Source organism: Chrysochloris asiatica, unplaced genomic scaffold, assembly GCF_000296735.1.
Source record: "Chrysochloris asiatica unplaced genomic scaffold, ChrAsi1.0 scaffold00002, whole genome shotgun sequence".
NCBI lineage: Eukaryota > Metazoa > Chordata > Mammalia > Afrosoricida > Chrysochloridae > Chrysochloris > Chrysochloris asiatica.
Window position 1 is genome coordinate 19,258,731 of NW_006408520.1, and position 12,466 is coordinate 19,271,196.

The 12,466-nt window shown below is 37.7% G+C and overlaps 1 protein-coding gene across 1 annotated transcript in view; it reads right to left on the bottom strand.

Moving 5' to 3' along the window:
* Positions 1–12,466, bottom strand: part of CCDC18 (coiled-coil domain containing 18) — a 209,898-nt gene that overhangs the window by 77,529 nt on the left and 119,903 nt on the right. The window contains exons 10-12 of the mRNA XM_006831049.1: positions 7,166–7,374; positions 4,996–5,106; positions 4,412–4,543 (exon numbers count right to left, since the gene is read on the bottom strand). Coding sequence (XP_006831112.1) covers positions 4,412–4,543; positions 4,996–5,106; positions 7,166–7,374 — 452 coding nt within the window. The remainder of the gene's footprint in view (positions 1–4,411; positions 4,544–4,995; positions 5,107–7,165; positions 7,375–12,466) is intronic.

Below are 12,466 nucleotides of genomic sequence, written 5' to 3' on the forward strand. Positions count from 1 at the left end.
CATATGTATTTGTACATGCCACAAATATATCCACATATATAGTAGAGCAGACAGAGGGCAAAGTTATATATACTTCTTAGCCATAACCAAACACCTTGAGGGACTGAATCACTGGACTCAAGGGTATTAAGACTATAGTTTCAGGGGACATTTAGGTCAAATGGCTTAACATAGTCCATAAAGACAACACTCTAAATCCCACTTTAGTAACAACTGGGGTCTCAAAAGCCTATGAGCAGCCATCTAAGATACAACTATTGGTCTCTTCCCATATGGAGCAAAGGAGATGAAAAGAAATCAAAGTCTCAAGGAAACATTCAGTTCAGCGGATTACAGGATCCCATAAACCACAGCCTCTACTAGCCTGAGACCAGAAGAACTAGATTCTGCCAAGCTACTGCTCTGATCCAGAACAAAATACAAAGTCCTAGACAGAGTGGGAGAAAACTGTAGGACAAAATTCAGAATGATAAAAAAGACAGCATTCTGGTGGAACCACCAAGACTATAGCACTTAGAAACTCTTCAAATCTGGAACTGAACCCACTTTTCAGACAAACAACAGACAAGCCTAAATGAACAATAACACCCTTGAGGAATGTGCTCCTCAAAAGAATAAATTCTATGAGACCAAAAGGGTAGCACATTTGTGCAAACACAAAGTACAGAAGGCAGGAAAGGGCAGGAAAGATGGGAGAACGGAAATAGGGAACCTAGGAGGAAGTGAGAAGAGTGCTATTACACTGAAGGAATTGCAACTTATGCCACAAAATAAAATGTATAAAAATTACTGAATGGGAAATTGATGTTCTGTAAACTTTTACCCAAATAACACTAAATGTTGAAAATGTATCTCCTATCTCAACAGACTTCCTTGTTACAATTCACTGTATGTTGTTGTGGAGTTGGTTCTGACTCATAGCCACCCTGTACAGGGTTTCTGAGGCTGTAAGTCTTTATGGGAGCAGAAAGCCTCATCTTTCTCCAGCGGAACAGCTGGTAGTTTCGAACTGCTGACCTTGCAGTTTGCAGCCTGATTCATAACCACTATGCTATGGCAGTACCATATTTTGTTTATCCATTCACCTACTGAAAGACACTGGGTTGTACATTATCAATGTATAGGTTTTAATGTAACTGTAAGTTTTCATTTGTCTAGGATAGATACCTGGGATAACTGAGTCCATGTTTAACTGTATAGGAAAATAAAAACAATGAGATACGTAGTTGTGCCATTTTGCATTCCCACTAGCAATACAAGGGTAAGAAAAAAGTATTGCTACACAAGGGTTCCAGTTCATACATGCATGGGTTTATTCCAAACAAAATGTGTTTAAACATGTTTCTGTGATCAGTACATGGCTGCAAACAAGTCCTCTCAATAATGCACTTGTCTTAGTATCTTTGCTATTGTTGTTAAGTGCCGTCAAGTCGGTTCTGACACACAGCAACCCTGTATAGGGTTTAGCATCTGGTAAGCTTGAACCACCAATTTTGTGGTTCAAACTGACTTTGCACATTAACCCACAGCACCACACCAGGACTTAGTTGCTCTTGTTAGGTTCAATCGAGTTGGTACCAACTCATAGCGACCCTATGTACAACAGAACGAAACACTGCTCGATCCTGGGCCAGCCTCACAACTGTTGCCACGCTCGAGCCCACTGATGCTGCCGCTTGGCCAATCCATCTTGCTGGGGTCTTCCTCTTTTTCTCTGTCCCTCCACCTTACCAAACATAATAACCTTCTCCAGTGACTGGTCTGTCCTGACAATATGTCCAAAGTATGAGAGACGAAGTTTGGCCATCTTGGCCTCCAAGGAGCACTCTGGCTGCACTTCTTCCAAAACGGAGCTATTGGTTCTTTTGGCAGCCAATGGCACTTACATTATGATCCTCCAATACCATAACTCAAAAGTATCAATTCTTCTCCGATCTTCCTTATTCAACTGTCCAGCTTTCGCATCCATATGAGGTTATTGAAAATACCATGGCTTGGGTCAGGTGCACCTTAGTCCTCAAGCTGACATCTTTGCTCTTCAACACTTTAAAAAGGGCTTGTGCAGAAAATTTGCCTAATGCAATAGGTCATTTGATTGCTTTTTAGTGTGTCTTTAAAAAAAAACACAAAAAAACCAAGGTCCAGTCAAAACAGAAGTTTCTGAGGGATCTGTAGGGCCAGTTAAATTTAAGGCAGAAAGATCAGCTCAGAAGGTTGTGGTGACTGTGTTTTTGGATCCCAAAGGGGTAATCTTGATGGATTTTCTCAAAAGACACAAGATGATCGTGGCGGCGTCTGATGAGGGAGTTTCAAGAAAACTGAAAACTGCACTGGTGAGAAAAAAGCTAGGAAAAGTTGCACTGATTAATTTTTTTCCCATCAAAAATGCTTCTTGCTTATGCTTCAAGCGTAGCAAGAACTGTCCTACAAAATTACATTGGGAAACCTTACCCCATCCACATTACAACCCTGGCCTTCCCCCTTCAGACTTCTTTTTGTTACCAAAACACAAAGAATATTTAAAAGGAACACAATTTGTTTCACTCGAGAATGCTAAAACTGCTACTTTGACATGGAATAAATTGAAGAGCACGTAACTTTTTGCAGAAAGGTTAGAAAGATAGAAATGCTGCCTTCAAAAGTGTATAGACCTGGCTACAAAGGCAAGAAGTGACTGGCTTACAAGCTTTCAAGAGGGAACCTAGAGCCAGGGGGCATAGAGGAAGGCAGAATCTCCAGTGAGTAGTATCCAATCTACCTAGGCGGAACTGATGAAATGAAATGCAGATGGGTCTCTTGTGATACAACAGTGAATAATTGTTATCAGGACTGATTGTGAAGGCTGGAAATGTAAAGGTAGACGTTTTATAGGGAGGAAATAACTTTCCAGTCTAAGAGCGGAGGTCCCTAGGACCATCAGTGGAGAAGAGCCAAGAGCAGGACCCTACCCAAAGAAGCAGCGATGCCTGAGATGGAGGCAAAGACAATGACGTGGAGCGATGGAGCAGCTGGGGACTTTAGACCTAGAAAGGGAGAGCGACTGTGAGTTGAAGACTGGGGGTGGGGAGGACAGGAGGATAGTGTATAGGGGGCAGGCTTGCAGGGTATACCCTTTGGTCGGTTGATGATGCATGGAGGGGATTGTAACCATGGCAATGGTACAATGTACGATAGAATGAATGTAAAACTAATGTTCTCCCATGTAAACTATCATATAATTCACAATAAAATACTAAAAAAAAAAGTATATAGACCTGGATGAAGGATATTTTCAGAAATAGCAGTTTCACATTTTGATCATTTCTTTTAATAAAGGTTTCCATCATTTTGTAGCAATCCTTTCTGACTTACCCTCATACATGAGAATTTTAATTTTGCATCTGATTTGTTTCCACTTTCAGCACTGAAAATATGTTATTCTTCTTTCTTCTCACCTGTATGGTTAATGAGAAATCTACCATAATTCTACTCTTTGTTCCCTCATATGCAGTGTATATTGTTTATATCTCTAGGTGCTTTCAACATTTTTTGTTTCTAGCTTTCATCAAAGATGTTAATGTGTCTATAAGTGGTATTCTTTGAGTTTATCTACTGATCTTCTTAAGCTTGCCATTCTATTTCTTTCACCAAGCTTACCAAGTCATTATTCCTTCAACTTTATACAGCACCAAGCTCATTATCCTCTCCTCCTGGGACTCTAAAAGCATGGCAGTTAAGCCCCAGGCAGCATTTTCACTATTCCCATTAATTTTTTTCTCTCCATTGCTCTGACTGGATAATTTTTATTGCTCTATATTCAAGTTCACTGACATTCTTCTTGTCAACTACATTCTCTCAAGTTTACCCAAATATGTACTTTCATTCAGTCTTATGCTTTTTTTAATCTAGTATCTTTTTACACTTGTTTTAACCCTTTATTTTGAATCAATGGTTCAGAGTGATTCTATTTTTCTTTTTTCCTCTCAACCAATCTGCAAGCAATGGATATATTTAGTAAAACGGAATATACAGAATCAATCTTATTTTGATAATATAAAAAATAATGAAGGTAGCAGAAGACATGGGGAGGAATGCCAGTCAAAGTCAGTAGAGATAAATGCTATTAATTGATAGTACATAAAAGGAATTGCACTCACTGAAATGAAACTAAGTATATCATTTGTTGAATTAAAAAAAACCAAAAAACCAACGAAAGGTGAAATGGCAGTGCATAGACTTTAGCGTAACTATGCACTCAAAAATAATCCAGAAGGAATGAGATTCTAATTGTAGCTCCTGTCACTAACTTTTCTGTGTCTTTGTTTCCTCATTTATAAAATAAAGAAAGCTAGGTTAGTAAATTTAACATCCATTTCAGCATTCTAAGTATGCATTATATACACTTGGTAAGAACATCTAATTAATATCTTACTCTTTCAATGTGCTTTTCCATCTCTTTATGCTGTTCAAAATGAATTTTCTTTGCTTTTTCAAAGGCTAAACAAATTTTCTCATGCTCTGTATTGATATTGGTTTCTAGACTTCTTATCTTTTCATTCTTCTCCTAGAAACAGAGAAACCCTTTAAAGAATATAACTGAGTAAGCATTCTTACATAGAAATACATTAGTCAAATAATTAAATTTATCATAGTCTCTTCTTTTAAGAATCACAGCAGTTAATACTTCAGTTTTCAAAAATACTCAAAGTAGTCAAAATGGTTGTTTTAAAATATTTTATCAAAAATAGAAGATTAAATAATTTTTTAATAAGAAAATACTGAGAAGCACAACAAAGGACTACTACTACTTCTCATAGTTCTATTAGGATAAAATGAAAAAATTTGGATAACAACTTGCCATACAAGCCTATTCACTTGAAAAACAGAAACAAATAAAAATGATCAGAAGAATTCAGTATATTTTTAGAGAGTATATTTTTAAAGACAGTAAAAACAAGCATGTTATCACAAATTAAGTGACTAAAAGTCACAGTAAATGTGCAGTGAAAACTTTACCATAAGTTCCTGTTCTAGCTCTGCATTCTTTGCAGCAATACAGGAATAAGCAACTATTTTTTCTTCAAGCTGTTTCTCTAGTGTCAAAAGTTGAGAACATTTCTTTGTCATCTGAAAATAAATTGAAATTTTAAAAAATTTAAGGTAATGAATTTTTACTTTGAAATCAAATATTTGCTCTTCTTTTTAAATTTCAAATTGTATCTAGATAAACAGGCAAATTTATGGTAACAAATATTTAGGATGTAAAATGAATATAACCTTTATTATTGATGTTAAGTGCCATCAAGTCGATTCTGACCCATAACGACCCTGTATAGAACCTGCTGCTGTTGTTTTTGTGAAGTGCTGTTGAGTTGATTCCGACCCATAGCAACCCTGCATAGGGTTTCCAAGGAGCAACTGGTGAGCTTGAACCACTGACCTTGCAGTTCAAACGGCTTTGCAGTCTGGTGCATTAACCCAAAGCGCAACACCAGGACTCATAGAAACTTTAGATCCACATAAATTTAAGTACTTTTAAAAATCAGTAACAATTTGTAAGTAAAACATTTATATATATGTAAGTACTTTAATTCAGACCTCTATCTCCAAATAAAATCTAACCCATTTTTTTTTTTTAAGTAGCTGTTAAATACCATAAAAACCACAATGAGTCTAACTAAATGGTGATGGAATTATCAACGATTTATTTTCTTCTTTGTTCCGGTCCGTATTTTCAACAATTGGTTTGCTGCTAAGTACCGTCAAGTCAGTTCCAACTCATAGTGACTCTGTATAGAGTTTCTGAGGAGTGGTTGGTGGGTTTTAACTGCAATTCTTACAGTTAACATTCCAGTGCTTACCTGACAGCACAACACCAGGACTCTAGTTTCAACAATAAGACTGTGTTATATTCATAAATTTTTCAAGTTATTAATCTCAGTATTTGACAACTTTAAAAGTAAACAGGTGACTGTAATTATAAACTGATTCAATCTCCTGAGGTACAGACTTTAAGATGAGAAGTCAGACATTTAAAAAGTGTCCCCATAAGATTCTGCAGCCTTTGGTATAAAGGTTAAATATAGTATCTACATTTGTGGTCCTGTCCTCAGTGAACATGAAATTCAGATAGTTATAAGACATGTACTATGCTCTTTTCAGAATGTAGTCTATAGATTATATGATTCATATACAGTTATTTAAAAATTATTCCTAAATTATACCAGAATTACTCAATAACTGGAATGGAACCCAGAAACAACACATTTAAGTTTTCCCAGGTAATTCTGAAGTTAGATAAAATTTAAGTACCTTTAAGTCCTTGTGTGGCACTGTGTGATAAGGCGCTGGACTGCAAGGATGGTTTGCGGTTGCATGGTTGGTGGTTCAAACCCTCCAGCTGCTCCTTGGACACGCTATATAAAGTAGGAATTGACTTGATGGCACTTAACAGCAATAACTTTATCCTTACTCATGTAATTTAAATCCTCTATTACATTACTCTTTTTATTACTCATAATCCAAATTCTTTCCTTATATATATTATTTATTTTTAAGTGCCATTGAGTCGGTTCAGACTCATAATGACTCTGTATAGGGTTTCAGAAGCTGTAAATCTATGCAGAAATAAGAAAGTCTTATCTTTTTTCTGCAGAGTAGCTGGTGGCTCAAACCATGGCCTTGTGTTTTTCAGTCCAGTGCTTATCCTACAGAACCACCATGTTTCCATAAAGGTATACTACTCATATTAATTTACACCACAAAATAGAATATAATGCAGTAATAGTTCCATCGAATTTGAGATCTTTCAGTCACTAGAGAGTATACTACCTTTGTTATTGTTGTTGTTGTTAAGTGCCATCGAGTCGGTTCCGACCCATAGCGACCCTGTATAGAGTTTCGAGGAGTAGCTGGTGAGCTTGAACTGCCAACCGTGCAGTTCAAACGGCTTTGCAGTCTGGCGCATTAACCCACAGCGCTACACCATTCTACCTTTAAGTAGGTTAAAATTAAAAAATTTCCAAAAACAACTTTTAAAGAATTTTCACCTTATTTGGTATCACTTATTTTTTAAAAGAAAATTATATATCTGGACTTAAGGACACAAATTTTACAAAAACTTGCAGTAGCACCTTTTATCCTGTCTCAAACTATAGAACATATATACTACTAATTCCAAGCTTACTTCATTTTCCAGTTTGCTAGAATTTGAAGCTTTCTCCAGTAGCTCCTCTTGAATTAGCTGGAACTGGCTAGTTCTGTGGGCCATGTCAACCTTCAAATCAGAATTCTCAGCTTCTATTTGCATTAGTTTAATACGGAGCTCTTCTATTCCAGCAGCAAGTCTTTGTTTTTCTCTTTCATAATGTTTATTTTGATCTTTTGTCCTTTCTGCTAATACACATAAAAAGATAATTATTCTGGATAAAACATTAAGAACAAAAAACCTATTTCAACAGTTGACTAAAGAAAGAAAGTTCAGTTTCGGATCTAAAGAATATTTAAGGAGACAGAGAATAAAACAGTCAATAAAAATATAATTAAGAAACAGGGTAAACAAGGTGTTTTCTAAACCAAAAACGCAAGAAAGTGGGAATAAGTTCTACATCACTGATGACTTTTCTAAGTAGCTGAAAGGTGCTCCTTTCTATCAGAAATTTAGGTTCTTTCTTACCATTTAAACTTCCAACTTTTTGATACAAATCATTGAAAAATGTTACAAAGAAAAAAGTGGTGCTGTCTCCTTAAAATGAAATAATAAAATGTATTTGGAGAGAGAACAAACAAGAAGGCAGATGGGGTGGAAGTGCAGTGAGGAGCTCCGTCAGCAACAGCACAGATTACCAGACCAAGCAGGCTCAGGGGATGGTACCAGAACTCTGAACCACATATAAAGGAATATTTAGGAAGTTGAAAGGCTTACAGCTAGGAAAATTTGTAGCAGAAGCAAGAAATCCATTGCTTTCTAATTCAAGACACTTAGCTGTTCCTGGAGCCACCATCTTGGGCGAGATCAAACAGGGGAAGGATCAGAGCAGCCACGGACACCTGAGAGAACCGCAGAGATAAAGGTGTGGACATTCTTTTTTTTTGGTATCTGTTCTTGATCTCTCACTGTCTGTGCACCTCCATTCTGGTGACTAGAAGCAGTGCCTTGAGCAAGTGGACACCGTACCCCAGTCCCAGAGGGTTCTATTACATGTGTGCACAGATCTCCTTGAAATTTAAAGTAACAGTTTCCATTTAAAACCAAACGGCCTGTAAACTGATGATATATGGTGGGGATAATAATCAATGTAATGAAACAAGCTATATGAATGGTTGAATGTGAAGCTGATGATGTGCCCTGTAAACTTTCACTCAATGCAAAATAAAAACATTTAATTAAAAAAAAAACAAAAAAAAAAAAAACGGCCACAGCTTGCCCTGAACTGTCTATCAGTAGGAAAACGGCCTGAGCAGTGATTGTGGTTCGGGACAAGCAGATTAAAAGGGAAATAGGCCGAAAATTAAATCCTGAGTTACGCTATAAATACCAACAGTGACATCTTGAAATTTCTCAAGAAGAAGAGTGAAAAGGGAAGCCCATCTCCTAATCACATCGACATGGAGGAAATCAGAAACCATAAAAAATACCAAAATACACACCAATCTAAATATTAAGACCACAGATAACTCCTGAATATGCCCAAAAAACAAAAACAGATGACCATATCAGCTCATATCCAGAAACAAGATAAAGTGACTGAGGCAAATGAGCTGGAAGTAGACCTACACTCCGTACTGGAAGATGTGCAGGCCTTGGAAATGCCTGAGAAGAAATTCAGAAAAATGATTATTTCAAAACCTACAGAAAGAGGTCCAAAAGATTAATAATATAAGAAACAGACAATACACTGAAAGGGAAAAGGAATAGAATTGAAGAGAAAGAAGCCAGAATTAGTGAGCTAGAAGATAAATCTCTCAACACTACTAAGATAGAAGAACAAGCACAAAAATAGGATAAAATAATCTGAAGAAGGCCTAAGATTCATGTTGGACAACATAAAGAGGAATAACTTAAGAATTATTGGCATTCCAGAACAGGAGGAATCACACAAGTCCACAGAGACGATAATTGAAGAGTATCTGGAAGAAAATTTCCCTAACATCCTGAAAAGGGAAAAGATAACCATTCAAGAAATTCAATGAATCCCAAGAAGGACAGACCCTAAAAGACAATCACCAAGACATATAATAATCAAGCACTCCAAAATCAAAGATAAGGACAGAATACTGAAAGCAGCTATGGAAAAGAGAAGTGTAACATACAAAGGCAAGCAAATCAGATCTCTCACCAGAAACCGGGCAGGCAAGAAGGCAACAGGTAGATATCTATAAAACCCTGAAAGAAAAGAAAACTGCCAATGAAGAATGCGCTACCCAGCAAGCTGTCAATCAAATACAAAGGTATAATCAAAACATTCCAGGATAAACAGAAGCTAAGGGATTTTTCCAAAGCCAACCCTGCTATGAAAAACATCCTAAAGGAAGTTCTGTGGACTGAGAACCAACATGAACAGACAACAACTAGAGAATGACATATGTGGCAACGAACTCAATCGACAAATGGAGGAGACAAGAACAGAATAAAATTTTAAGAACACAGGATCTGGGAGGTCAGTCTATGATCAAACAATTAAAATATGAAAGAAGGAAAACACAGAGGAACAGAGATCCAAGTGGTGGAAAGGTCAGGTAGATTACAGGATAAAATAGACTGTCTTAAATGGAGGGAAGAACTAATAGAATATAAGATAAGCACAACAATAGGGTTGGGGTGGGGGGTTTAGTTTGGGTGTTGGGGAGGGCAATTCAAGAAGGGGGAGGAGGCACAAGAAAAAGATAGATAGGGGAATACTGAGACAGGTTTGCATGACCTAAGTGGGACAGAGGTAAATAGTGGTGTATGCTCAACCTTGGAACAACAGGGCTCTGGGACACAGAGATCTAGGTATAGCTTGAAGAGGGTAAATAATACTAAAATCCTTGACTGCCTTAAGAATATTAGTTTCCTTTGTCTACTATTGTAAAATAGACACTTACGTGGGATAGAAAAGAATGTTGGGAAACATGATTAGAGAAAACTTGTAAGCCCGCCTTTAGCCTATAACTGATTAGAATACCTAAAAGGGATTCTAGAACTTGCCCAGTGAAATAGGCCTCTTGCAAAGCCTTTGCAGAGTACAGGGCATTAGGTGGAATCCTGAGTCCCATCTAGAACCTTATGAGGTGGAACATTCCCATGAGAATGGACAAGCAGACCAACCTGGAACATCTACAGTGACAGAAGATACATCTTCAAAGAAAGATCATCAGGAAAAAACCCAAAACAAAAATGTCAGCATGACTGGCTACTACAAGAATTAGCAAGCAAGCTGTTTGCCAGGAAGCCATCAAGGCAAGCAATCAAGTTCCTTCAGGACAAACTCCCCTCTAAGACTGAAACTCAAAGGGAACACACAAACATGTATGTAAGTTTGCTGGTGACCACATTGGTCTACTGGTAAGTGGAAGAGAGGGAAAGGCAGCAATGAAGAAATGGGCTGAGTTCAACCACAGTCCATTGACTCCCATTGACTTGGAGATCAAAGAGAGAAGAGGAAGGGCTGGTTGGTCCAAAGTGTGGTGAGACCTGAGGACACTTGAGCCCATCGGAAAGGACGTAGCCACAGAAGGCTAGAGCTGAGAGTGGAGCATCCAGCAGATATGAAGTGAGGGAAGACGCACAAGAACACCCAAACTTGCCGACAGTACCCATTTAATCTAGCCTTGGTGGCTTGATAATCAGAACTGGACTAGAGGCAGTTTACAAAAAAAAAAAAAAAAAAAAAAAAAAAAAAAAAAAAAAAAAAAAAAAAATTTTTTTTTTTTTTTTGGATAAAGGAAACAAGGGTAAATTGCTACAATCTGATGAACCTGACCTATACTCAGAGAGGCAGTGACTCTAAATACCAACAGAGAGAGAAAGAGTCTTTATATCAAGTATCAATGCTATTCCCTCTGTACACAGGGTAGATAGGGACGGGAAACTTGGACACTGGCTACTTAAAATGAGGGGGCGATAAAGGCATGAAGTGGCTGGCTTACAAGGTTTCAAGAGGGAGTTTAGTTTAAGAGTATGGGGGAAAAAAAAGAGTCCCCACTGAACAGATTTCATCTTGTCTAGATGGGTCTGGTAAAACAAGATTGGGATAAGATTCATACAATTCAATAGTGAATAACTGTTATCACGACTAATTGTGACTGTCACAATTGTGAAGGTAGCAGTTTTGTAACAAAAATAGGGGAGGAAAACAAACAAGATGACAGATCGGGTGGAAGTGCAGTGAAGAGCTCCACCAACAATGACCAAGCAGGCTAAGGGGATGATCCCAGAACTCTGAACCACATATAAAATAATATTTAGAAGGTTGGAAGGCTTACAGCTGGGGGAATTTGTGGCACAAGCAAGAAATCTATTGCTTTCTAGTCCGGGATACTCATCTGCTCCAGGAGCCGCCATCTTGGGTGAGACCATGTGGGGGAAGGATCGGAGTAGCCACAGACACCTGGCAGAATCGCAGAGATACAGGTGTGAACATTATTTTCTTTTGTATCTATTCATTGGTCCCTTGCTGTCCGTGCACCTCCATTCTGGTGACTATAGGGGTGCCTGAGCTAATGGACACCCCAGCCCCACCCTCAGAGGGTTCTACTACGCATGCTCACAGATCTCCTCAAAATTTAAACAGATAGTTTCCAATTAAAACCAAATGGCCACAGCCGGCCCTGAACTGTTTACAACTACAAAAAAGGCCTGAACGGGGATTGTGGAGCGGGACAAGCAGACAAAAAAGAAAATATACTTAAAATTAAATCCTAAATTACGTCAAAATGACCAACAGTGGCATCTTGAAATTTCTCAAGAAGAAGAGTGAAAAGGGAAGCCCATTTCCTAATCACATCTACCTGGAGGCAATCAGAAAGCATAAAAAATACCAAAATACATACACATCTAAGTATTAAGGCCACAGACGGAATATGCCTAAAAAACAGAAGCAGATGACGATATCAGCTCATGTCCAGAGACAAGATAAAGTGACTGAGGCAAATGAGCTGCAAGTAGACATACACTCCGTACTGGAAGATGGGCAGGCTTTGGAAATGTCAGAGAAGGAATTCAGAAATATGATTATAAAATGTATCAAAACACTATACAATAGAGTTGAGAAAAATAAGGAAGAAGTCAGGAAAGCGCTACAGGAACAATTAAATAAGATAGATACAACACTGGAAACAATCCAAAATCTACAGAATGAGGTCCAAACAATTAATAATAGAATAACAGAAATGGACAATACACTGAAAGGGAAAAGGAGTAGAATTGAGGAGATAGAAGCCAGAACTAGTGAGCTACAAGATAAATCTCTCAACACTACTAAGATAGAAGAACAAACACAAAAAA